At 42.6% G+C, this 27,648-nt stretch overlaps 1 protein-coding gene across 1 annotated transcript; it reads left to right on the forward strand.

Annotated features, from left to right (window-relative positions):
* Positions 1–1,221: 1,221 nt before the first annotated feature.
* On the forward strand, positions 1,222–24,641 carry cemip2 (cell migration inducing hyaluronidase 2). Its single transcript, XM_079347743.1, has 24 exons — positions 1,222–1,474; positions 3,653–4,004; positions 4,111–4,251; positions 4,340–4,907; positions 8,110–8,279; positions 8,978–9,169; positions 10,002–10,171; positions 11,780–11,992; positions 13,063–13,268; positions 14,435–14,504; positions 15,148–15,276; positions 16,031–16,119; positions 17,036–17,167; positions 17,388–17,423; positions 17,689–17,844; positions 19,370–19,547; positions 20,577–20,792; positions 21,012–21,223; positions 21,398–21,580; positions 21,695–21,914; positions 22,009–22,110; positions 22,232–22,377; positions 22,549–22,655; positions 22,762–24,641. Exons 2-24 carry the CDS (start codon positions 3,671–3,673, stop codon positions 22,959–22,961), a joined length of 4,170 nt encoding a protein of 1,389 aa, XP_079203869.1. The 5' UTR covers positions 1,222–1,474; positions 3,653–3,670; the 3' UTR covers positions 22,962–24,641.
* Positions 24,642–27,648: the final 3,007 nt, after the last annotated feature.

Here is a 27,648-nt window from a genome sequence, read left to right on the forward strand (position 1 = left end):
GATTTTAGACACTCAGAGACTTTTATCAAGAGTGTTATTGAATGAAATTCATGTTATCCCCACTCTCTCCTCCCAACATTTCCTGTCTCTCGTCAGCTGTCCTTTCCATGAGGCAAACACGTACTTCCACCCCCCCAAAAACATCTCTTGTTCAGATGTTGAAGTCAAGATAAAATTGTGTACGCAGTGTGATTATGTGGTCTTAAAACGCACAGATATAATGATTCAAAGCAGCTTCTGCTAAAAGAAAAATGAAAAGTTAATACTGGTTGAAGTCAGCGGGTCAGATCTGCTGCTTTGGGACAGTCACAGTTTATAGATGAGATTAGAAAATGACGGGTATAGAGGCAGATGTATTATGGCTACAATGAAAAGGAGAAAAGTCAATGGTAATAGAAAAATGTAAGCTATGCCCGACATCTTTGACTGAGTAAACTCTTATTGTACTCGAGTTATGACAAGTATTTTAATTTTTTTAATTCATACTAAAACGTCAAGGTTTTGTTTACTTCAGTAGTTATCCAGCAGGGGGCAGTATGGAGCACTTTCAGCACCTCCTCTTGGATCATGCTGCTCGATCGCTTCCTATGACGCTTTCACTGACTCCTCGGAAACTTACTTTACTCGAGACGCCTGTTCCATTTAGAGTAGAGTACACAGACACAAAAAAATAAAACTTTTCTTTTTTTTAAATTTTTTATTCACTTTATTAGATTTATATAAAATTGATAATAAAAACAACAAGTACACAAATAAAAGACCCAACAGAATGATTATAAAACTGCTTGGTTGGTTTTGTGTTACTGTCTGATAATAGAGGAATAAAATGTTTCTCAGTGTTTTCTCAGTTCACTTTATAGTTCAGTGTTTTATTTTTTGTTTTTTCCTGTGAAGGATTCCGGATAATATTGCAAATAGTTGTGAAGAGCCTGATGCTGCAGAGGTAAATTTTCAATTTTCAATCAAGTGAAAACATTCAGTAATTTCCCTGAGGTGTAATTCTGACCTTTATGAAGGAAAATTAAAAATGACGAGCTATTTGATGCCTAGACATAGCCAATAAATAATACATTTTTTAAGATTTCTCAAACTCATTACTTAGTGGTGAAATGTGTACACATACAAAAGGTTTGTCTCTGGGTAGAATTTTGCAATATAACAAAAAGCCAAGCTTTTACAGTTCCACATTTTTCCGACAGCATTTGAAAGCACCACCACTTCCTCTCTGCCAAGCCGCGCCTGCTTCCCTCTCTCTCTTCGGGACGGGGGGGCGAGGGGGGGAGGCCGAGCGACGGACTACAGCCCATCAGTGGCAGAAGAAATACACACCATGTGAAGAAAAAGGAGCGTTTAAAAGGGACACGGAAAGCTAACCTGCGGGGAGGGTGAGAACTTATTGTTAGGTCTCATCGTCTTCAACGGCTCGACAGAGAGCGGATGGACAGAGCGCGAGAGGAGCAGAGCTGCAGTCACGGTAACGGCACGAGCGTCTACATTGTGGGGTTACTGCGCGGATTGAGCTCGAGGACCTTTAAGTTGAAGAGGGTCGTGTTTGTTTCTCCTGAGGGGGTTTTAACCTGCCTGAAGAAGACACGCTTTTCTTCGTGTTTATCCACGCAAGTGTCAAAGTTGTCTTGCATATTTAGCTGCGTGACTTTATAACTTAACTTAAACTTCTGTCATCCAGGTTCGTATGCTACTGTGGTAATAATATGTCGGTAATAGACTTGACAGTACATTTAAACAACATGTAGTGTGCGAGTTGTTTGTTATTTTACTGTGATTGGAGTAAAAACAGTCAGTGAATCAACCTCTGCCACCTCAACTACTACCATTACTGTAAGTCTGTAAGTGTGCCAGTCTGGTAGTAATGTCAGTGTTTCTCTCTGCTGTTCCCAGTTAAAGTAGGAAACACGTGGCTTGCAGTTTGTCACATTGCCAGTCATGATCGCCAAAGTAAAGGGTGATTTTACAGCTGAAGAATGTGCAATGGTGTGTCCCACTTTGACTCCAGTGTGCCGAAAACATCTGTTTGATATCCAGTAGCTCTGAAATCAGGAAAAGATGGGAGGGAAGGAGGGAGGGAGGAAATTCACGAGGGTCCAAATGAAGCAGTCCAGTCCTGTGATTATTGTGTGTGCATTTTTCCATAAGAGCCTTGAGGTGAGTAAAGTCCTCTTTATGCTCTAACAGGTCAGTTAATAGCAGGGGAGCAGTTGGAGATTGGCCCTTTTATGGCCAGGAATGTGAATAAAAACATTGCCTAAGATGGGGTTATAAAGACTGATGCCTGGGGAATCATCCCATCACAGGACTCCTGCTGAGACCCACTGAACCCAAGAAGGTGAACATTCAAAACAAAGTGTTATCAGCGCTCCTGTGTTCTTGACCTCAGATGGAGAAAAATCAAGAAACTAGATGATTCACACTCAAGTGGACGCTGCACCCAGCTGACAGAAATGACTGACCCCCCTTGTCGAGCGGTCCGCGCTTTTGTCGACGAGCTGAAGAGGTTTTTTGTGCTCTGCTGTTTAAATGATGACAATGGTCAGTTGTCTTTGTCCGATGGTTGGCACAGGAGTGTGTGTGCGAGTCTGTATTTGTGTGTTTTTTGAGTACTGATACTCACTGAGATGATGTGAAGTCTGAAATCCATCAAATTCTGGGGTTTTCTTTTTTTGGACTTTTCCAACCTGGCAGTTTTTACAAACTCTTCAAAAGACCTGTGACCTGTGTCATGTGGCCAGAATCTGAAGTGTGAAGGCCTAAACCTGCTGAGGTTTTGTTTTTTTAAAGAACCATGTAGGAGCAGGCTGCGGTGTCATTTCAGACATACGTAGTGTTTGTTTCACAGAAAAGTGCCAATGAAGCCTCTTTTTTTTTTTTGCACTGTCATTTCCTTTACTTCCTTGTGTTTGTGTGTGCAGGTGTGTGTGTGTGTGTGTGTCCATATGGCCTTAATATGTGTCGGTGTGTGTACTCTTTACCTTTTACGTCTGTATTTGAGTGAGATAAGTCAGCTCAGACTCGGACTGGAGCTCTCTCCCGCTTCCCTACTGTAATCGCTGCCATCTGTTTTAGCTGCATTAACACAGTCTGAGGAATGTTTGCGATCCATTATTCACAACCTCCCGTGTTACTGTGCGGACAGGAGCAGCCAGCGTCACTCTCTGTGAGCCAAACTAACCAGGGGATAAGCTGTTTTTGAGTAATGGATTTTCAAAGCTGTCTGTCAGGATTGTTACCTCTCTGTCGGAGAGCGAGATGCTTATTGCCCCGTTTGCCTTTTATCTTCCTCGGCCTCCTGCGGCTTTTACTCCCATTTTGTGTGCTCTTTAAGTGTTGTCTTCCTCCTACGTGACCTTTTCTGTTTGACCTCTTTTTTTCCTTTACTCCTTTTTTACCCTTTTACCGTTCACTTCATTCTGCAATATTCTCGAGTACACAAACTCTTTCTTTTTTGGTAATTGCTGATAACAAACAAGGTCTTGAAAGATGAGCCTCACAGGCTCCCTTAAGAGTCACATTTCCTCTTTGTGTTGATACACTGTTAGATGTGACAGACAGGTGGAATGAAAATCTGTTTAAAAATGTGCACACCACCTTGACGGCGGTCCTCATCTCTTCTCCCTCGTTCTCTGTCACCTTTCAGGGGGAAGACGCTGAGACCATGCCGACGAATAATGGCCCTGGCCGCTTGCCGATCTTCGTGGCTCCACCTAATAGCAACTCGCAGAGGTCTCCAGGTTACGTCCCCGGGCGAGTGGCGCCGGTCCGCTCGCCGCCACCTGCCAAAGCTCCACCGCCTCCACCGATAAAACCTCACATACCTCCGCTGGAGCGACAAGCGACTTTCAGCGTGTCGGAGGCCAACCAGCGCAGAGATCGTGCGAAGAGCCTCCAGCAAAGGAAGAACACATTTATCTGCTGTGGCGTGTCCATCGGGGCTTTCTTCCTCACCCTCATACTCGTCCTCAGTCTCACCAGTGGAGATGTGTTAGATGGTCAGTGTTTTCAGTGACAAAGTGAAATGTCCTTTTTCTGACCTTCACCTAACCATATGCCGTCAAATGTATTAACTGATAACTAATGGATCAATAATGTTTGCAGAGAATTGCCCGGATCATAATCCGTCCCTAAGCGGCTGGAACCCTGGCCACCAGCCAGAGACGGCTGTGGTTGTCAGGAGAGGACATTTGTTTCGATTAGATGCTTCCGCCACCTTCCGCTCACTAACCGTCCAGTCAGGAGGTAAGCACATTCAGGTGAACCATGAGTACCATCTTCAGTTTGTGGCTGCATCCCAGCAGAACTGACGTGTGTCGCTGCTGCTTCACAGGTCGGGTAGTTTTCGCCGACAACAAAGACGGCACCAAAAACATCACCTTGAGGACGCGTCACATCCTCGTAGAAGCCGGCGGAGCCCTTCACATCGGCGCACCCAAATGCCGCTACCGTTCTCGAGCCACCATCGCCCTTACAGGACGCTCTGACGACAGTGCAGTCGCCGAAGTGCCCGGCTTGGGCCGCAAGTTCATCGGCATAGAGAGCGGCGCGACCCTGGAGCTACACGGTGCCCAGAGCGTTTCCTGGACTCTTTTGACCAGAAGTATCCCAGCCTCTGGTCTGACCACTGGCGGTTACGCGTTCCAGAGGAACTTCAGCCGAGGCATCAACCTGCGCGTGGTGGACCAGGACACGGCGGCTGTGTTGCTCTGCGAACGCTACGACACTCACGAGTCTCGTAACGACAGCCAGCGGCTCACCCAGCTGCTCCGCTCGCTGCCGGACGGCCGCATTGTCACGCTGGCCGTCGGAGACTCGGCTGTTAAAAGCCTTCTTGATGAAACCAAGAAAGCCATTGAAGACCGGCTCGGCAGCAGCTTTGTCTATGGTCTCAAATACAGGTAAATAAATCCTTTAGGGAGATGAGGGACGTTTGTAAACATGAGTTTATTTTGCGTTTGAAAGAAAACTAATCATGTGTCTGGATGTTGCTGTGGAGAGTCAGCGTCAGTTGTCGTTAGCGTATGAAAATCTGCCTGATTTTTTTTTTGATTTTTTTTATGTCTCAGCTCGGAGAGTTTGTATTGGTTCTCCATGGTTTGTTGTCTTTGTAAGTGTTTGGGAGTGTTTTGTTTATCCCTGGTCTCCCGGGGCCGATAAAGGAGCGAATGTGTTTTTGTTTAAGCACTAAAGTAAAACCCTTCACCTCAGAAGCCTCAATACTCGGCCTGACAATAAGAGCACTTTGTTCCATGTCCATCCTGTGTGGAAAGTTGTCCTCTTTCATGCGTCCTTCTTGTCATCAGGGATGTTCCCTTGAGTTGGATTTGATCTTCCTGTATCCGATGTGTTTGATCGTGCTTTGCCAGAAAAAAAGGGAAGCGCGTACAGGAAAGCTGGTTTATGGTCGGAGAGTTTCCAGGATTTGTGCAAAATAAGGTGATCTGAGAGATAATCCGTCCATCAGGCTTCCTGCAGCAGGACAGTTACGCTGTTTTGTCTTTTACTTCTCTGCACGGGGGGTTATACTTTGCGCTAAGCTCACAAAGTAAAACTCGGATTTTGGCGTTTTGTGACATTGGATCTTCTGAAATGTGTCACTGGAACACACGTGTTTCTCTCAAAGGAAAGTCTTAGCGCAGCAGCTCGCTCTGAGTTATTTGTAGCGTGGCCCAGTTTGGTTCTTAGTTGGCTGAAAAGCAAAGTGCTGAGCCAGATTCTCCAGTGTCACATTTCACTCTCTGGGGGTGGGTGCCAAGGCAGCACAGGTTTTTTTTTGTTTTGTTTGTTTTTTTTTTCAAACAAAATCCACGAAAAAAAAATCCACAGCAGTTATTTCAGTGGATGTGACGATAGAGCCCTCTGTGTGTTTAAAGGTGCTTGTTAGTTTGTGGATTTTTTTAGTGCGTCTTAGCTTCCAACCTTTTGATTATTTATTGGAGTGCGGATTTGGACTTGAGCTTTCTGTGGATTTGCTGGTGGTAGGAGGAAACGCACAGCACACATTTATGAGAGAACATGCAGCTTAGTGTGTCATTAAAGTCACAGTATGTTAGACTGAGGGACTGAGGTTGAAATAGTTTGGTGGTAAAGGCGTATGACCTGTGTGTGTGTGTGGACTGTAAGCTTCAAGCTCATGCTTCATAATCCTCTTTACATTTTTATCTTCAATTTGTGTTACCTGAATACCATTTCTTTACTCTAAGTTGATCTCAGATAACATGAAGGCTCCGACCTCCCACCTGTGCACATAAACACACCGTCTGCTGTGCGTTCAGCTCCGGCCCTCCACTCTCACTGCAGTTCCGGTCAAACAGCGCGGTCGTTAAAACGCTATTGAACATCAGCTGAAGGATGCGTCGAGGGAAACAGTAAAACAACCCCTCTCTTTAATGTCTCCTCTTTGTTTGAGTTCTGAAGTGCACACTTACAAACGCTGCACACAGGACAGAAATGAGGCCTCTGTGTATTTCTCCCAGCAGGATGTGCTACAGTACAGTCTGGAGCTGGAGCGACAGCACAGAGGTGATCCCCACATGGCTTCAGTTTGTGTATCAGTGGGGCGCACGGTGAAACGGGAGAGCGGCTTTCTCATCGACATGGGAAACAGTTATTATGAAACAGGATGGAGATTTTCGCACAGGAAGTTGAAAGCATCTGAAACTGATGCTAAGGATTCAGCAAATACAAGAGTTCTCAACTCACGATTCTCGTGTTGTTTTTGTCCCTCCAAAGAAGATTGATAACGGAGAGGATTGTTGTGTCTTTTGTCGCTTCAGTTTGGCGTTTACGTGCAGTACGGTAAGTTGCAGCCTTTACTGTCGATGTATCACAGTAAGTGAGGACGTCGAGCTGAAGAAGGTCAAAGGTGAATCCGGGGCGAAAGATTGTAAGACTTGTCCATTATTGTGTTCTCTTGGCTACCAGGCTCTGACTCCACAGGCCTAAAATAGCCCTCTGCATGGCTAAATGTCAGTTTGTGTTGCCAGAGTGTAAAGGTCATGCCACAGTTTTGAACAATGATCCTAAAATATAACTGGATGTGTGAATAGGAAAAAAAAAGGCCTTGAGCTGGTCTGGAAGGATTCTACTAATGCAGAGCAACAAAGAAAAAAAACAAAACAAAGAAAGGAGTCATTCTGTGAAAGCCAGGAGCGTGACATTTAAGAGAAAAATCCAAGGCTGCAACTTGGACTGTCTTGTTTAAGGTCATCATACGCCCACTGAAGCACGCCAAATCCCCATTTCCCCATCCACACCCTGAAGCTCCTGAATGTGAACGCTCTCAAGCTGTCCTTTGCGTTTAATCAATGAAATCACTTGAAAACTATCTTGACATCTGTGCTTTATGGAAAATATTGTGTGAACTGTGAAGGAGTGAGTCAGGATTTTAGCAAAAGGAAAGAAAAAAAAAAAAAGCTCAGTTTGAATAAGATGTATATATGGGTCATATCACACCCTCTCTGAAAAGCTCCGTCCTCCTTTTAAAACTCCCTCGACTTTTCTGACACTCTCATTGTCTTCTTATCATGATTTCAAACACACTCTGATCTGCAGTGTCGCTCTCCTCCCATCCTGCTTCAAGCAGCGCTTTGCTCTGCCCTCTACGATATTATTTGGGACTCCAGATACCCCACATGTTCCTGTAGAGTGTTCAGGCTCAGGGCAGGTTCAGCATTTACAGGCCCGTTACATGACAGGAAACAAAGAAATGCTGTTGCGTCGTTGAACTCTTTCGTGCTGTTTCGTCTCTTCGAGATCTCATTATCACTGTTATGATGTCAGTGCTGAGAATGAGACTGCTGCTGCCACCGTACATTTTCAGTGGTTTGACTGTGTGTGTTGATTCATATCCTGTAGTGGGGTCATTTTATGTGGAAATTAATGTTGTGATTATTATCATTATGACAAATATGAAACAAGTTTAGATATAAGGGCCCAGTACTGAGTGCTCACTGTGAGTGTTCAGTGACTTTCAGCCTCTCTTCAAGGTCGTATTTGTCGTCCAAAGAGAGTCGGCGGATTACTACATCTTTAGTTGTTCTTTGATGTCGATGTGTTGGACCGGCCCCGCTCACTCTTAATCATCCCGGGTGTCCTCAGACAGGCGTGGGCTTTGGTGTCAGTGGTCGGCGGTGGCAACGCGTCGTGCTCAGAGGACGTCAGGGAACATGAAAACCACGACACTGGAGGGAGAGCCCTGGCAAGGAGGAACTTCACCACCGTGGATGGAGTGGGCTTCTCGGTCAGCGCCTACAGCGAGTGGAAGAATGGTGGGTCCCAGTTTAATATGGAATCAATTTCACACCCCATGAAGCTTTTTTTATTATTATTATTATTATTTTTTTTTTTCTTCAGTTTTGAAGGCAAAACTAAGTTATTTCATAATCTACCAATTGTTTTTCATGCTTGGAATGTGCCTTATGTCAATATGCAGGTCCATCGGTCTGTAGTGATGGACAATAACAGGCTTCAGTATCATGGAAGCAGTCCAGGTGAAAATGGAGAGGCTTTTTTTTTTTTTTTTTTTAAAGCTTTGAAGGGGTAAACAGTTAGAAGAAAGGTTCAAGGGTGAAGTATGAGCTTTCCGACATGCCACCTGTTTAACAGATCAATCATCTGAGCATGAAAGACATTCTTGTGACGGTGTGGCGTGTGAGTGTATTTCTGACCCCGACATTTCGACGACTGTGTCGTTGTGGGTGTTTGTTTGGGTGAGGCACCAGCGCAACCTTTGTCTCTCTTAATTGCGGCTGTGAATGGCTGTGACTCACTTCAGCTGTAGAACATAAAAAAAGTGTAAAAAGAAAGTTGTTTCAGATCAGCTGCTGATTCCACTGACCGAACAGCATTTAAAACTCATGTGACAAACATTGACCGTCTGCTTGGTTACTGAGCGATTGAAAGCCAGGAGATTTGTGTTTACGTTACATAATCGCCCTTCTAAAAACATCACCATGTCTTCCCAAAGGTTTCCCTATATCAGGCTTCCAGGTGGACGCCGCAGACCAAGTGGTGTTGAACCTGCAGGATGAAGTGCAGCCGAGCTGGAAACCAGGGCATCAGATTGTTGTCGCGAGCACAGACTACTCCATGCATCAGGCTGAGGAGTTCACTCTGTTGCCCTGCCCCCAATGCAGCAGCAGGCAGGTCAGGATACAAGGTGAGAGCGTGGAGCCTACAGTTCCCCATCCTGTACTAAACTGAACGTGGCTTGAGCTGTGATTGTTTGAAGCCTTCCCCTTTAATGTGAAGCTTGTAATCGGACTTTTCTGTAGATCTGTCATGAGGGTTTCTATTCGAGCTGTTCACTTCCTGTAATATGTGACAGAAAGAGGAAGGAAGAGAGGACTCATCATGACACACTTAGCCAGTAGAAGACAAACAAGCTCTCCCTCAAATTTGTCAATAAGGTCCAGAAATACGATTAGCAGATGCGTTAATTTCCAGAAATCTTACTTCCTGTTCAGCTGTTACTTGATGTAAGATTATGGGCAGATGCTCAACAAGAGCTTGCCAGCTCAACTCTGGTGGTAACCTTATCATTGAATAACCACAGCAGTTTACTTTGGTTCTTTTGCTCCTCAACTCTGATCTGTTGCTGATACTTATCTATCTGAGAACATGTTTCCTGATCTCATCCCTCTTAAACAGCAACTCCCTTTCCTTGAAGGGTGTATTAAAGTGTGTGTGTGTGTACTTCGGCCATGAGGAAGGACAGAGCAGCTGGAGTGCTGCTGTGCGTTATCATTGGCAGCTGCACACCGTGGGCAGGGGTACTTCCCACATAGTCGAAGAGCGGATTATTTATTGTACATTTGGTTGCACGTGCTTGTATGTGTTTTAGATGCGTTTGTAACTAGATGATTTCCAGAAGTGTTTTTCTTTTTTTTTGATTGCTGTCTTAGGCTACGATAAAATGCAGTGATTGACATTTGTCATGACTCATTTGAGTTGTGAATATGACGGAGAATCTCCTCGTCTGTTCTGCCCAGGGAAACCTCAGTACAGTCACGTGGGAGAAATCTTAGACGGGGTCGATATGCGTGCTGAAGTGGCACTGCTCTCCAGGAACATTATAATCTATGGAGAAATGGAAAACTCATGCTACGGAAACAACAAGTGCCAGTTCTACAACCATGACACCTTTGGAGGCCACATCAAGGTGTGTGTGTGTGTGTGTTTAGCCTGTACTCTGTCTGTATTTGGTGTTTGTATAATTTGGCCTTTTTCAGCAGGACTTCACATCTTCATTAAACGTCCCTGTGTTTGCAGTAATGTGCCTGACAGTTTCCATAAAGCAGGGTCAAACTATTCGTACACTGAATATGTATTTGATACGTTGTTCCAAATGAGAGGATTCTTAAGTTTCCAGTTCAGTTTTTATGACACGCTGCTATTTCCCTCACTTTTATACAACTTTGTTTTTTTTTCCTGAAGTAGATTTATGTTGACTCTTCTGTCTAAAGAATATGTGCTTTCTATAAATCTAAACAAAGACTGCAGACATAAGCTAGGTGAGGGTCAAATAACTGCAGCATCATGTCCTCACTCACCCCGACCTACATGGGCCTGTATACTGGCAATGACTTCATTATCATTTAGCTAATGATTGTATAATTATATTCACTTTGGTGGCACACACACACACACACACACACACACACACACACACACACACACACACACACACACACACACACACACACACACAACATTCCTGAGGCTTTGTGTAACGGATCCCCCCCCTTGAGCTAAACAAACCACTTTTGTTTGACCACATTAATCGTCCCCACCCGAGAGCTTTCTCTCATATTACACAATCTGCATTTAAAAACGACTGACCTGCCCCAAACTAACCGACCTTAACGACCGAAACACACCTCAGTAATCTCACATCACTCGTGCTCTGCCCATCAATACCGTGTGTGTGTGTGTGTGTGTGTGTGTGTGTGTGTGTGTGTGTGTGTGTGTGTGTGTGTGTGTGTGTGTGTGTGTGTGTGTGTGTGTGTGTGTGTGTGTGTGTGTGTGTGTGTGTGTGTGTGTGTGTGTGTGTGTGTGTGTGTGTGTGTGTGTGTGTGTGTGTGTGTGTGTGTGTGTGTGTGTGTGTGTGTGTGTGTGTGTGTGTGTGTGTGTGTGTGTGTGTGTGTGTGTGTGTGTGTGTGTGTGTGTGTGTGTGTGTGTGGTTGAGTTCCAGTTGGCTGGAGGGATTGGCCAATACTTCCATAACAGGAACCAGACTGTTTTGGATTATGCTATACCCACATGAAAAAAAAAAAACAAAAAAAAAAAAACACACGAGGCAGTAATGTCTATCACATTAAGATCGGAATATTTGTTGACTCGGCAACTTATTTGCTCCTCAGGACATTTGTTTTTTCGCATGTGAACATCCTCATTTGACTTCAGCTTTAAATGTGTGCTTTTACAACTCACGTCTGTTATGATAGAAAGGAACAATAGTGGTTTTGGCACAGTTTGACTCACCAGGACATGATGCCAGTAGAGCTGTAGTTCATATCCCAGTGGGGTCATAGACAAACAGAAAATCCTCTAACTGCAAACCCAAAACTTTTAATTGAACCAGAGTGGCTCGATGGTTAGCCTACTTTTGGTGAAACATATGAACCTTGTGTTACCCTTCACAAGGCTGAGGTTACGTCCTCTAACTTTGTGTAGTGATTTATTCTTCTTGTTGGATAAAATGGCTCTCTCTCTCTTTCGTGACTTACCCCCGCCCCCATGATGACATTTCATATCCTCTCTCTCTCAGATCTTTGGTAACTTCTCATCAGTGCATCTGTCCCACGTGGAGCTGAAGAACATGGGTCAGCAGGCTAAAAATGGCCACTACCCCCTACACTTCCACATGTGCGGGGATGTGGACCAGAAAGGAGGCTACCGGGAGCCCACTTATGTGGACGGACTCTCCATACACCACTCCTTCTCCCGCTGTCTCGCTATTCACGCTACCAACGGTTTGCTGGTAAGGAAAGCTTGAGTAAGTGTAAAATGACTGCGAGGGCAAAGAATAGACAGCTGTGGACATATGAAACACATTTATGGTTGAAAGATTTGTGAGCTCTCACTAACAGCTACCATGTGATGTACGATGTTGAACTCATCAATGACTGGAGCACAGAAATGGCCCCATTTCCCGTCCATCCCTCTCATTCTGTTCCTCATCCTCTGCCATGAAACCCTCCTCTTCTTCTAATTAATGATGACGAATGATTCCCCTCTGATAAGTCTCTTAACTCTTCACTAATGTAAACATGTTCCTTGTTTACGTTCTGGATCGGTGAAATCACAAGACCTGTTTACACAAGTGTGTCTCTGTCAACTGCTAAGCTAACCCTCACTCATAATGTCTTTTGTTTGTGTGAGAGGAGTGTCCCCTTGTTGACGTCAGCCGGTGATGGGTCTTACTTTCGTCCTCAAAGCACTCTTCCTGTCTGAATGAAGGAAATGGAATTCACACAGTTTTGGATAACATTATTTGGCTCTGTTGTTTTTCCTGTGTCGCGCCTCTGGCACAACGAGCATGTGAATGCTTTTTTTTCTGTCTGTGTCCAGAGCTCTCTTAAGACCATGATTTTCTACATACCTTATTATTGATTAAATAAGAAACGGTCTCAGTGTTTACGGAATTTGAAGCATTTAGGAAAGTAAGGCACATCTCCCAGTTGGAGCGAACTGTATTTTCCTGTGGCTTTTTGATGATTCCAAGATGTACTAAAATGTTGTCTTAGCCCTCGTGTTTACCGAGGTTTTCTGCATATTTCCATCAGTTATAAACTACCTCCTCCTCATAAAACTGAGGATTACTACAGCACTGTATTTATTTTTCTCACCTGTGTAGAACTCTTTAAGCTCTTTCTTCTGTTCCTTAATATATTTACATTTTTTATTTAACCAGGAAAGAAAACTCAATTGAGATTAAAAATCTCTTTTTCAAGAGTGTCCTGGTCAAAACAAGCAGCAAAGTAGCAGAGTTTCAGACAGACAACGAGTAGCCCACCATCCACATTGTTCCTGCTGTTATTTCCTCCTCAGGTGAAGAACACTGTAGGCTATGACACCCTGGGTCACTGCTTCTTCCTTGAGGACGGCATCGAGCAGCGGAACACTCTCTACCACAATCTTGGCCTGCTGACTCGACCTGGGACTCTTCTGCCGACTGACCGCAATGACACGCTGTGCACCAGCATCAAGGACAAAGTCTACCAGGGCTACACTCCTTCACCCAGCACAGAGTGCAAGTAAGAGATTTATGACCACGTCGTATGTCTCTACTTAGAGATATGAGTGCAGAACAAATCAACTCAGCCCTCAAAAGCACGTCTGGAAGTAGTTCCAGTCGATTACAGATTTGTGTTCGCAAAGTGTGGGTGTTAACTTCAGTGATTTACTTGTGTGTTCACACCTATCTTAGTCAATTTAGTAGTTTTGACAGGTTTCAATTCAACCACAGAGACAGTAAAAAGGTCTCCGTAGGTACACACATGCAGCTGTAACTCTTTCATGTCCGGATCATCAGACCGCTCCACTCAGTGTTTGGACCCTTATTGACTTTGTCACACGTTCCAACAAAGTTCTGTCCTTGCAGTTATACATGCATCGGTAGTGCAGACGTTAAGAACCAGCGTCACAGATGTGGAGGTCGAGTTTCAGAGAAACAAATAACCTTTCAGAACGCCTTCTCCATCAAGCAACAGCAGATGATAGTAGGAACACTGTAAAGACACTTCCTCAACCCTTCGCTCTACAGTTTGGTTAATATGTTGATTTTAAAGATGCTTTATATTTATAGATCCAGATATAGCAGACACAGAAGGTTATCTTTGAAACCCTTTCAACAGAGTTCAAATCCGTCCACACTGACGAGAAGCCCCTCACTCTCTTTGGTGTCTGTGTGTGAGATAGTGCAGACGGCGTTTGAGAGAACACAGAGAGAGCTCCGTGTGCATGTGAAAGAGATACTGTAGTGAGCGATAGTGTGTGTGTGTGTGTGTGTGTGTTTGTGTGTGTGTGTGTCAGGGATATTGGCAGGGAGGTTTTATCCAAGCAATAACAACCTCCTGCTCTCCACAGGATGTTTTTATGTTTAAGCAAGAAAAAGAAAAGAGCTCCTTTTCAGCGAAGCAGCAAGCCCTGTTTCCATGAGTTTTTCAGTGTGTGTGTGTGTGTGTGTTGGCAGAGTTGTCCCTGTCCTGGGTTTATGTTGGAGAGTTGGATTATTGAGGGAATTTTTGAAGGATTACAAGACTCTTTGATCTCTTCGTGCTCATTAGTCATCGTCTCTGCCATGCCGAGGAACTGTCTTTTTTTAATGTCTCTTTTAGCTACCTTGTCTGATATCTTCTATATGTCTGTGTCTTTGTTTGTGTGTGTGTGTGTGTTTGTGTGCGGTGGGGGAATTTTCCAGGGCAGTTTCAACCTTCTGGATCGCCAACCCCAACAACAATCTCATCAGCAACGCAGCTGCTGGTTCTCAGGTAATAACATCAGACTTATCAAGAAAAACAGCCTCTAATGAACCTTTTTTTTTTTTTTTTTTTCCTTTCAACAAATGATTATAAAAAACAAATGAACAACCAAACTGGAAGAGACCCTTATTGAAACATGAACAGTAGGTACAAAGGTTGAGGCTGTGCTGGCTTTGGTGTTCCTCGCTCATAACTATGTGATCCGTCAATAAAACGGGGTTTACCAGGCTTTAGTGTCTGATATCAGAGTGAGACCTTTTTATATGAGAGTCAAGAAGTGAATCCCCTCATCTCGTCTTTTTATTGGCACAAACAGTGTGGGGATCAACTGGGGAGAGCTGTAACATGCTACTTATTGGTAGGGGGTAAGTGTGTGATTGATTACGCTTTCTCTCAACATCTATTGAAGCATAAAATGTAATGAGGGATTGAGCTCATATGAACTCTTGGTTTATTCTTTTTCTTTGGGACTTGGCCAACATGTAATATGACATCCTGGCCAGTCCTGCTCATTGCTTTTCTCTGTTGCCTCAGCCTTCCACCTAAAGGATGCTGTGTTCATGAGCCCAGATAAAGACGTTCCTGCTTTACCCTCAACATGATTTATCTTCTTTTAATCTTCTCGTTTGTCTCCTCGTGCTTCCTGTTACAGGATGCCGGCATATGGTTTGTGTTCCACAGCTCTTCCACCGGAGACTCTCATGGGCTGGTACCAGAGACCAAAGCAGAGCTCACCCCTCTGGGCATTTTTTACAACAACCGTGTACACTCCAACTTTAAGGTATCACCAGCATTCCTTATCTACAAGCTCTTTTTTTTTTTTTTGTTTCCAGGCTCAAGCCAGCTTGTTCTCGTATAGAAACATGTCTCTTTCTGTATGTTTGTTTCATAGAGACGAGAGCAATGCAGTGATTTGAACTTGTAAAACATATTGCTCATAATTCTCTGTTTACTCACATGGTTCTTGCTAAAAAAAAAAAAAAAGAAGAAAAAAAAGGAGCGAATAGTGCTCTGTGGTGTAATGACAGAAGCCGGGCAGGTGAACTGTAAGGTCTTTGTTCAGCCTGACCACAGCAGCCTCTCTTATAGAGGAAGCAGCCCTGAGGTTTGAGACTATACCTCGCTTATACCACAAGACCAACTCGGAGCACAGGTTTCCATAAACATAAGCCACGCACAAATATACACACAGCATTTTTTCTCCTTATTTTATCATATGATACATTTTTGTAAATATACAGAACTAATCCGTGTCTTATGGAGGGCGTATATACTGTACATCACATGTTCACATACATTAAGGAAAATACTCACAGGAATTCTGTTTACCTTTTTCCTACTTTCCACAGTATCCTGTGCAGCGTTGACTCCATAACTCGGTTAGCCTCAGATTTAAATCTAGCACATTTATTATGGCCTCAGACCCCACACTGTCAAATATACCTGTAGTCCTGTTTATTTCAGGCAGACAGAATTTGCATGCATAGTTTAAGAGAAGATTCTGTATTGAAACGTATCATCATACTCTCTCTTAGGCAGGGCTGTTCATCGATAAAGGAGTGAAGACCACCAACGCCAGTGCTGCTGACCCCCGGGAGTACCTATGTCTGGATAACAGTGCTAGGTGTGTATCTGTATGTAACAGTTCACTTAACTCAGTTTATTCATTAGTCCCAAGTGTCTGTGAATGTTTATTGACAGCTGATAGTCACTGTGCACTATTAGAGGCTCAATGGCTGCTGTTCAGTTACATGAAGCTGTTTGTGCTTAACTAGTGTATTTGTGCGTCGGGTTATTTATGACTACATCTACGAGGATACGACCATTGACTGGGATAGATAGCCAGCCTCGGACTCTATTGCTGCATTTTAGTGGAAGGTCCGTCAGGTTTGTGTTGACAGAGAAAACAAGGCTTCACAGATAGAGTTTCCTCTCTGCAGCTCCCTACCCAAATACAGCCCTCAACTCGATGGAAAAAAAAAAAAAAAGCTTGCGTGTCCACTGAGACTGCTGGAAAATCTGCGTGTGTGCTCGTGGGGGTGTGTGGGAGCAGAGGTATTGAGTGGGAGGATTTTCAGTTTTATGTAATATGTACATTCATCATACATGGCGGGTTTAGGGCACATTTGTGTTGAGTGGATGTCAAGAACTCTCACCCAGAGGATACAGACAGAGAACAATAACCTCTGATTTAAGTCACTGTTTAGACTTTATTCACATTCTTCATATGATCTAATGGTCAGATGGATCTAAAAATGATATTGTCACTTTAATCCTCCATAGGGGGATAAATCCTGTCTGTACTCTGTGACATCATGTTGTCTCTGTAATGCCACCCATAATGTGCACAGTGGGAGGATATAAACGTTGACGCCTGCAGTCTGACTGTGGGGTTTAAGATTCTCTGCAAACTATGTCAGTGCAGATTTATAATAAGATGATGTTATGATGATCAGATCTAAATGAATAATGTCAAAGGAACATCAAAAAGAGAATGGTGACGTCAATATTTACTTGTGTGATTTATTGATTTGTATCAGATTCAGACCGCACCAGAATGCCGACCCAAGCCTTCCTCGGGTTGCAGCCGTCATCGACACTCTGATCTCCTTCAAGAACAACGATTTAGGAGCGTGGATACGGGGAGGGGACATCGTCATCGAGAACTCTGGGTGAGGCTTCTACGGGATTAGATGCGACTCATTTATTGTCTTCAAGAGAAGCGAGGACTTTCTGTTGAAAAATAAATTGATGCTTTCCAAAGAAATAAAGAAAAATGTGATGTCATTTGTTCTGTTGGTATGATTGATGTAATCCTACCACAGCTTCCTTTTGTTGACTTCATCCACTGGTTGTGACATTGACATTTTTGTTCCTTCTTTCTTCAAACAGCTTTGCAGACAATGGAGTGGGATTATCATTTGCCAGGTGTGTGTTCATTGAATTCTGCCTGCTCATAAAGTCTCATTGTATTCAGACCTGTATGCCTTCCTTCTTTCTTTGCCAGATGAACTTGCCAAGATAACCTCCTGATTGATTGCAAATAGCCTACAAGCACTCTGTCTTTCTTTAGCCCAATGCTTGTCTTCTGTTTTTTGTCCCCAAAATTACATTTTAAACATGTTAACATATTGGTTTATCTTTTTGCTTTTTGTTACTCTTTGCACTTTTCCCTTGCCTTGCACTTCTTCAGTGATGGGAGCTATCCAAAGGATGAAGGCTCGAGTCAGGAGGTGACACAGTCTCTATTTGTGGGTGAAAGCCAAAACAGAGGAACGAATGGAGGTCAGAATAAATACTGGGGCCCAGGAGGTGCTGATGCCAAAATGAGAACACTGCCCAGAAACAGGTGAGGGCTATTTCACCGAGGATGAAGTATACAGTATATGCGACATGAATGAGTAACTGAACAAAACTCCAATCAAATGTAGTTTTTTTTTTTTAACCCGAGTTAGTTGGCAGAGGTAACATAACCAGGAAGAGAGAGGCAGTCAGGTAGTGGGACAGATGGACGGCTGAGGTCCTTCCAGCTGCTTCAGACTGCGGGTGAAAGGACGTTCTGTTATGACTGAGTGTCCTTCAGTGATATTTTTGCCATTTTATGAACTGTGAGGCAATATTTGCTTTTTTAATTTTTTTTTTTTTTTTTTTTACTGAACCATTTCTCATAATAAAATAAGATCACTAAAGAAGGAGGGGATGTTTTATGGCACAGAGCTCCCACTGTCCTCTCTTTGTTCCTCTCCTGCTGATTCCCTGTGTTGTCACTGATTAGTCATTTAAACAGATCTATGTGTGCCTTGCTGACTTTACCAGAAATAAGACACCTTTATAGTGCAGTAAATAGATCTTCTCTATGAAGTATATGCCATCACTGACTAAGGGGACAATAATGTAATGAGAGGAGAGTTTAAAGACGTGTGTCTCCTCGGGTCTTCTTACAGTTTCATCAGTTTCTTATTCAAAAGGAGAGCAACATGAGCACAGACTGTTTGCGTAGTCTTCTTTTTTTTTTTAGGTTTAAGAACCGGGCTTTATATCAGTTTGTGACCACTATCAGTGCTGTGCCAAGCTTTACAGACATTTTACAGGCGTCCTGACCGCACACTGACATCTGACTCAGCTCGTCCGTCGTCATCTTGATCACTGCCAGAACTGCTGACACCCTTTTTTCCCTGCTTTATTAGAATATACCTTTACTTAAACAGCTGGAAATGTTGATCCTTCAGATAAAACAAAGGTTCAGTTTTCAAGATTAGTAAAAACAGTCTTTCAGTTTTGATAAACACCCACAGCATGAAAGAAAACAGCTGAAATTCTGCTGTTTAATCTAAGATTCTTTTTCATATCTGACACAGTGTTGGGGAAAATGTTTTTGCTTCACTGCTGTTGATGTTTACATTTTTCACTTCACCGTAATCTCAGAACCCTTCAGCAACCATCGCCTGATTGACCATATACTGTGTGCCTCTGGGAACCCAGGTTCATTTCTTAAGAATTGAACAGAGCAAGAATTATTCTTCTGTGCAACATTTACCCCTGCAGACTTAACTTGGTCCCCCTAATATAATGGTAGGGGAAACACAGATGTTACTGATTGTTTAAAGTAAACATTAAGGCTTTGTCAGGATAAGAAAACTCCTCTGTTTTAGAAAGTAAAGAAATATTTGTTTCTTTTAATGGATCACATCTCGCTGAGACCTTTGGAATCATTCATAACATGTATGAGTTTCCGATTGCTCATGTCTTCACAGTGTGATTGTTTATTTGATCGATGGTCTCTTTGTCCCGTCCCTGAACATGTATTCTTGTGTAGATATTGCCATCACTTGTCTTGCTGAACGTGGGTTATACCTTCTCTGTGTACTCTGCAGGACTTTCCCTATCCGAGGTTTCCAGATCTACGACGGTCCTGTGCGCCTCACAGAGAGTACATTTCGCAGTTACATCCCCACACCGGAGCGTTATACCAGCGCGGTGGGATTCAACCTGAAGAACACCTGGCAGCTCACCCCACGAAACAACCTGTCCCAAGTCAACTTCCACTCCACAGTGAGTAACGCACAGAGTCCCACATGAAGCAGTTACTCCTGAAATAGAAGAGCTGCCCAGACAAACTAACTCCATCTGTCTCTCTCTGCTCATGCGTATAAACGTTTTATAAACATCAGAGAGAAAAGATTGTTTTATTCATGTTTGGTTTCCATTTTTTTTCTCTACTACGATTTCGAGTTTTCTCTGAGGCAGTTTGCACCCGTTTGATGTTCTTCACAAATGTTTCCATCCTGCACTGTTTATAAGATCAGAACTCAGATCAGAGTAACAGAGTTTGAACTTAAAACATCAGACATATAAGACAGAAAACGGGAGAATAAAAGCACCACTCTCAAAGTCACAACCGGTTTAGAAATACATTGTTAATCACTGGTGCCCTCTTGTGGTGATATGGAACAGTGCAATACCTTTACTTGTATCATTAAAAACAGTGTTATATCATATCTTGTGCTCATCTTATCTGACCTTTACTACCATAATGTCCTCGCTATAGTTATATATAAACATTTACAGTCCCATAAGTTCCTTACCTAGAAACTGTAGCTCCCTGAATTGCTCTATGAGAAAAAACTGCCACAACTACTTTTTTGCTTTTACAAAGGAGTGTGATAGGATGATTTCTAACCAGACAACAAAGAAAAAAGATTAACTGAAGAGGAACTAGAAAAAAAAAAAGTTAAAGAGGCTTTATTTTTTGTTTGTTTTCTCAACTTAAAACATGTGATAAAAAAAAATGTTTCATACAGCTGGGCTTTCAGTTTCTCACATACAGGATATGTAACTTCAGAAAGACAATTAATTACGAGAGTATATTTCATATAGTAATCACCCAGAAAGACAGACCTCATCATTATGGATCTCATGAAAAGCAAACAACATCTAAATGATGGAAAAAAAAGCAGAGTGCTTTCACAAAAACATTGACTCCCACACAAACGTTGACCAGAAGCGATAATGGCCTAAATGGATCCATTTTGCTAAAATGTGTATGGTTGTATAAGACTCTGTATAAAACACTACCTGCAGGTGGGTCTTCGAGCCTTCTTCGGTCGTCCTGGGCAGTGGTTTGAAGACAACGATCTGGACGGAGACAAAAACTCGATCTTTCACGACGTGGACGGCTCAGTCACGGGCTACACAGACACCTACGTCGGCAGAGCAGATAATTACCTGATTCAACATCCTGCCTGTGTGAACATGTCCCAGTGGAGCGGAGTGATCTGCAGCGGCCGTTACTCTCAGGTACAGCTCGTCAGGTCCTCAACCTTTAGTTATTTTAACTCAAAAACGTTCATCATGTCTTCAATTACTATAGGCGTTTTTGTTTCTTTTTTCAGACATATAGTGTCAGGTATATCTACTCTGATACTATATGTCTGGAAAAATAAACAAAAAACACCTTTAGTTATTTTAATATGATACGTCCTCCTGATCATTTCACTTTGTTGCATCCTCCCACAGGTTTTCCTCCAGACCCAGGGAGCCCCCAGCCTCAGTTTATCCATCAACAGAGATGAGTATCCATCTGCTCCCTTGGTACTAAGGGGTACTAACAGCCAGGGGGCAACCTCTCAGCAATACCAGCCCGTCCTGATGATGAGCAAGAGCTACACTCTGCACTGGAATGGACCTGCACCCAGAGAGATTGTTCTCTCTCTCATCAACTTTGACAAGTAAGTAACCAGAGGTGTGTGGAGGAGTGTTTGTGACCACACCTGCTGCAACCTTTAGAAAAAAATACACATTTCATTCAGTTATTATGTATTTTAGGTATCTCTTTAGAACTATATTAACCTAAAGAAAAACCTTCTCTGTGCCTGCTAACTTGTCTCTCTTCTCTCGGTCAGAGATGATTGGGTGCTCGTTGGACTCTGTTACCCAGCAGACACCACATTTCAAATCATGGCCGACATTTACGATAGGCAGAGCAACACCTTCGATGACATCACAGACTACGGCACTGTCGCCTCCCTAGCAGAGCTAGAGAAGAGGCCGATGGAGAGGAAGTACTACTTTGATCAGACTGCTGGGTAAGAGTACAAAATACACCGTACTTTTATATTTTGAGACTTTAAAGTCCCTCCTCGGCGTCCTTGCCTCTGAACATTCATGAAAGTTTCCTCTTGTTCTCCCATCACAACCAGCTTGGTGTGGCTCTACCTCCGAGCCCGGCATGGTCGTGAGGGTCACAGCTACTGTTCATTTAAAGGCTGTGAAAGAGTGAAGGTCACGGCCACAACATCCTCCAAACAAACGTGTAACTGCACAGCCAAGGCCTACCCAAAGTACTCCAAGACACCCTCAGCAGTGGTGCCTATGCCCCCCCTAAACACAGAGCCCTGCAAAGGCTGTGGTGCTAAACAGGTTTGTGTTAGCACTATTTGTCTAATAGTACGAGATTCCAGTTGGGATATACGACACAGGCCAGTACCGCTCACTGCGTTTGTGCTTGTCCCAGCTTGTGTTTTCTAGTGAGCCATGGACGTCCTACCTCCAAACACAAATCAAGTCTCTCAGCAGTAAAGAGGAGCAGAGGGGAGACACGAGCTCTTTTATCACTGTGAGCGGTCCAGTCTTATATTCCAAAACAAGTCCAAACACATCTCCTTATCTTACTGAATGTGTAAATCATTTGACCTTTTTTTCATTTTTTTCTTTTTGTTTTGTCCTGAACCTGCCAGGTGAATGAAGTGACCATGTCCTTCTCTCAGCCCGGGTTTTTCCTGGTCACAGTGGACGCCTGCTCTGGAAAAGTCACCAAGAAAACCTCATTTTCCAAGATGGACACTAAGATGGAACAGTACCTAAAAACTGGAATAGCAAAAAGGTGAGCCAGGGGAAAAATTGGAAATCCTGAACAGCATGTAGATCTCTGACGTGGACACGCTGCGGTATCAAATTGTCCTTGTCTAAATATAGTAGGAATACACAACCACCCTGTGTAGAGTAATTATCCTCACTCCTTGTGCATTTTCTAAGCCTGTTGTTTTTGCTGAAGGTCCATAGTGCTGATGGCAACACGAGGTCAACCGGTAGGCCTCACTGGTGTAGCGCCATATCTTGTCTCCTTTGGTTTGGCAAAAGCTGCTGATCTGCACGGTAAAGGTTAGTGAATATCTTCTTTTTTTTCTCTCTCTCTATTTCTTGTCTGTTTCATCCCTGATTTTTTCTTCTTCATCTAACACACTCTCATTTCAACCTCTCATTACAGAGAGTCTGGCACTTTGGGGCTTCCAGAGTGGTTCTTCAGTCCCTCCGTGGGTCTCGCTGCAAGCCGGGCAGGGGGACGAGGTCCTCGGGCTGCAGGAGCGGTACATGCCCCTGGGTTTAGAGGCTTACGGCTGTACGCCACCTGCAGCTCAAAAGCGAAAAGATCTGGAGCTCCTCAAAAAAGCCACAGGACAACAATGACCAATGTGAACTTTACAACTTAACTACCCAAACACTCTTGCACACAGACACACAAACACACAACCAGCTGATGAATGTGAACTGCTGAACCTTTTAATTTATTAACATTGGCAAAGATGTTTACCAATTTCACGTGGATCACGTATTTTAATATGAATGGGGTGAGTATTTTTATAATTAGTGTGTGTGCGCGCGCGCGTGTGTGTGTGTGTGTGGAAGTATGCCCTGGGGCTGTTGAGTCAATGCACTTTTCTTTTACAGACACGACTTGCCTTATCCACCAAAGTGATCAAATGGAGCTGTACAACAAACTCAGTTCATCTTTGACAGGGGAAAAAAAGAAACTCAAAGAAGCCTTTAGCAGCTTCCTTCTGCTCGTATTATTTATTATGTAGCAAATCAAAACAGAATGAAATGGGTGTGATTACAGAGTACAAAGCATTAGACACACAAAGGCCTGAAGGAAATGAAGAAATTGAATGGCCTTGTCCCAGAAATGAGACCGTTTCTGAAAGTGAAATCAAATGGATTAGTTGTGCTCAAGTCAAAGGGAAATAAGGAAAATAAAGGCCATTGCATCTGATAATTAAACGGTAATGTTAAGCCAAAAATGAACATGAATCATAGTGTAAAGACAGACTCAGTGGGTTATCAGTGTGCTCATAAGATCTATGTGTTTTAACAGCCATATTCATCACAATGTTTCAGTGGTTAAACACAAAAAAACTGTTTTATAGACAAGTTATAAAAACATGCTTCACCAAAGCTCACATACATTTGAAAGATCTTCAGATGATGTTCTGCAATAACTGAATCTTTGACTGGAAAACCTCCTGTGTAAATCGTGCAGCTGTTCGACTACAGACTTTAAGCACCTTTTAAAGGATTCCTCCGTGGACTAACTGGACCTTTTCTATATATATCTCATATTTATATGTCTCTTTCCAGTGATGATGTCTCAAGTGCTAGCCACATGTGCAGCAGTATAATGCATATATGTATATATATTTTTAGTTTTTTTTTTTTTTTTTTAAACGGAACTGAATGTTTTGACCTTTTCTCTGCCTCATTCATGATCTTTTCATGTGCATTTTTGCCAAAATGTGCCGTTGTGCAGAGCTGACATCCTGACTGCACAGTAGTGAGCAGCATTTTTCATACGGACTAGATACCAGCTGTAGTTTGTGAGGCTCTGTGTGGACATTACGTTCTGTTTTCAAGGGTGTTCGGTTGTGAGCAGGGCTCCCCCACTGTGCGATGATAATTACCTATATGTGACTGTGTGTGAGTGAGAGCATGTGACTGACCGTGTGTAATAGGAGAAAGTTCCTCTGGAGGACAATTACCCTGTTGCCTTTTAACCACTCTACTGTTCAAAAGAGCAAAAAAAAGACATTTCCAATCCTTGCCTTTTGTTCAATTAATGCTTTGAAGATGCACAGCCAGAGTTTGTCATTTTTCTAAATTGGAGTGAGCTTTGTAAATAAAGTGTTTTATGTAATAACTGAAATAGAACATGTAATGGCAATGTCTCAATGTCGTTGTTACTGTTTCTACACTGTTTGTTTTTGCCAATTGAAAAAAAGCTGATTCTTTAAACATGAAACTCAGCATTTGATATGAAGTTGCCAATTGAATAAACTTTGTTTGCTTTGTGATTAAATCACATTTCATAATCCAGTCAGTGCTGCAGCTAGAAGAGAGTGGCCTCTCTAAAATCTGCTAATGTGTCTTTTTACTCAACTCATCTTGCTTTAATTATACACATCAACCACTTGGGGGCAGCCTCGTATTTGATGAATTTCTGCCTTCTACTTTGAAATGCATCTTTGCAGAAACCTGCATTTTACACTCTAGATTCTAAAATAAAGCTGTGCCAGTAAAATGTATACAAGTGCACGGGGAAAAAAAAGTGTAGTACTTAATATTACTTTTGTGTAGTTTCTGGATCATTATTTTACTGTCTGCTTTTCGGCAAAGGAAGCTTTTAATCACCACCCAACCGTAGCCTCTGGGCTTATTCCACAACACTGGTTGAGAACACTAAGGGAAGTGGACAAAGGAATATTGTTTTTTTAATGTGTCTTTCAAGCTGGATGTTCAAACCTGATATATACGCACATGGAACTCAGCTGTACTGAGACATGGCAAGAGCTGTTGTAGCCACTATAAATTCAAGCGGAAGGGCAAGTGACACTAAGAAAATAATAGTTTCAAAATCCTCAAAAAGTAACATTTTCTCAAGTCAGAAGGTTAAACCAGGTCAACAGGTAAACATGGGTTTATAAGATTGCTACCTCATCAAGCTGGAGAAACCTGTGTCGTGGTATGTAAGGATCCTTGACTTAAAAGGGCATTAAATCTGTTTGTACCAAAAGAAATGTGGTTCAAACTGACCACATCCAAACATATGGCTCAGATAGTAAATAAACGTGTACATAAAATGGTCTGACCACAAAGACTGTGTGCTCCCACACACTCCATGTCACAAGACTATAAATGAGAGAGGACAGATTGGGGTGACACATTTGCAGTCACAACGATGCACATGAGGACAGCATGTCTCTCTCTCTCTCTCTCTCTCTCTCTCTCTCTCTCTCTCTTTGACACTATAGGCTTCTGCCATAACAAAGAAAAACAACAGTTTACCCATTCTAGCCACTAATTGTCCTGTTCTGTTGAAGCCTCTGTTATCAGATTGATATCAGAATGCATTACTGTACAGAGTGTTCTTTACAGATGTGTTTTAATTATGTGACACGCTTTTGGACTGTGAAAATACAATTAGAGAAATGCCAACACTAAAAATATGACACTGTAGAGGCTCCTGAGTGTGTGCTGGAGCGTGGGCGGTATAGCCTTTAGCGATATACTGTATATTGTGTTTATAAGAGGGTATAGCCATAGCAACAAGCAGGCTACATTGAGACATATCAGTGAATATCTTTTTCTTTTTTGTGCTTTTATAGTATTTAACACTGCCTGGCAACTATTCCTTGATTTTTTTCCCCCCAGCTTTTATTATTCTTCTAAAGGTTAAATGAGCTAAAAGAAAATAAATTGCAGAAAAAAGGGGGGAGCTAATGGAGACTAATCTGTCCTTCAGAGGCAGAGAGCATGCATGAGGGCAGAGTAAGCTGGATAATTAAGGGTTTTTAAGTTTTCAGTTTGACACAAGTAAACTCTGTAACACATCGGTAAGATGTAAATTTCTTCCTTCTGCTCGTATTATTCATTATGTAGCAAATCCAAACAGAATGAAATGGGTTTGACTACAGAGCACAAAGTATTAGACACACAAAGGCCTGAAGGAAATGAGGAAATTTAATGGCATTGTCCCTGAAACAAGACCGTTTTTGAAAGTGAAATCAAATGGATTAGTGGTGCTCAAGTCAAATAAGAAAAGTAAAGGCCATTGAATCTGATAATTAAATGGCAATGTTAATACATTTGGTGTCTTAGGACCTAGCAAAGAACTGATCAGACCTAAACACTGCACTTAATATGAAGGATGTTCACAATGACAACTTACAAGATGTGTTTTTTAGCTCGTATTTATTATTCATAGAAATATTCCCAAAAAGCCATTTAACATGTATTGATTTATTTTTGTCAACATTTCAAGCTTTCCGCTCTGAATAGTAAATGCCCAAAGAAACAAAGGCTTAGATGGCTGTTTATAATTGTGTACCAAGCTAGCATAGCCTATTGTTTTCTTCCGCCATGACTGGTTACTACTTCATGTGGGACAAAATAAATGTCACTGCCAACAGTGTTAAGGCAATATCTAGTGTATTTTTTGTTGGGGATAAACTTGCTAACCTGCTAACTTTGAAGATTTGATGTGGTTTATAGGTGTTTGTGATAATTGTTATATTGCGTTATCTTTTAAATCAAACATTTCTACAAGGTGTGTTTTTCAGTCAGGGCACATCTTGGTCACATAACATCTTTTTCCTGTGCAATATTTCAATTAGATTAAAGGACAAATTAAAGGACATGAACACTGGCAATTTAAGACAAGCTGTCTGCCTGCCTTAAATGAGTGGATATGTGCTGGTTTGGATAGAAATGAATAGTGTTGTGCGGAGCAGCAAACGCTCATTAACTCTGTCCACCCTGGAGCTTTATTGCATTACAGTTCAGTGTATTCAAGCTAAGTTTATCTGGATTCCCCAACTCGCTACATCGTATAATTTTTTAATCTCACCATTCAGTCGGTTCAGCAGCTCCAGTTGATTTCCCGCTGATGCTCAGTGATGGTGGTCCTGAATAATTAAACAATTCTGACAGCCTTGTAGGGGTCCGTTTCCATGACAACCCCTCTCATGGTGTCCCTGTTTTCCTGAGGAGTAATGTAAATCTGTCTTCTTAATGTCACAGTATCAACAGAATTACACACGATGAACACTTGGGTTGTGCTAAGCGGGAACTGTTGATTACATGCAATGGCCTTGGTTCCCTTTTGGCTCTGTTTCTTCAGTGGGAGGGATGTGTAGTACCACCTGTGACCACATGGGAAGGAGGTTATAAAGGCTGAAACTGGTGTAAAAGTGAGTTAAAATAAAATGGCTATATCCAGTTTAAATAAGCCAATGCACTCCTGCATCATAACTCGTAATTTATTTTGGTAGTATAAAAAGTAACTCCAAGCATCTCCACTAGGCTATGAACAACAGATAATTCA

The sequence above is a fragment of the Symphodus melops genome (assembly GCF_947650265.1).
Source record: "Symphodus melops genome assembly, chromosome: 1".
NCBI lineage: Eukaryota > Metazoa > Chordata > Actinopteri > Labriformes > Labridae > Symphodus > Symphodus melops.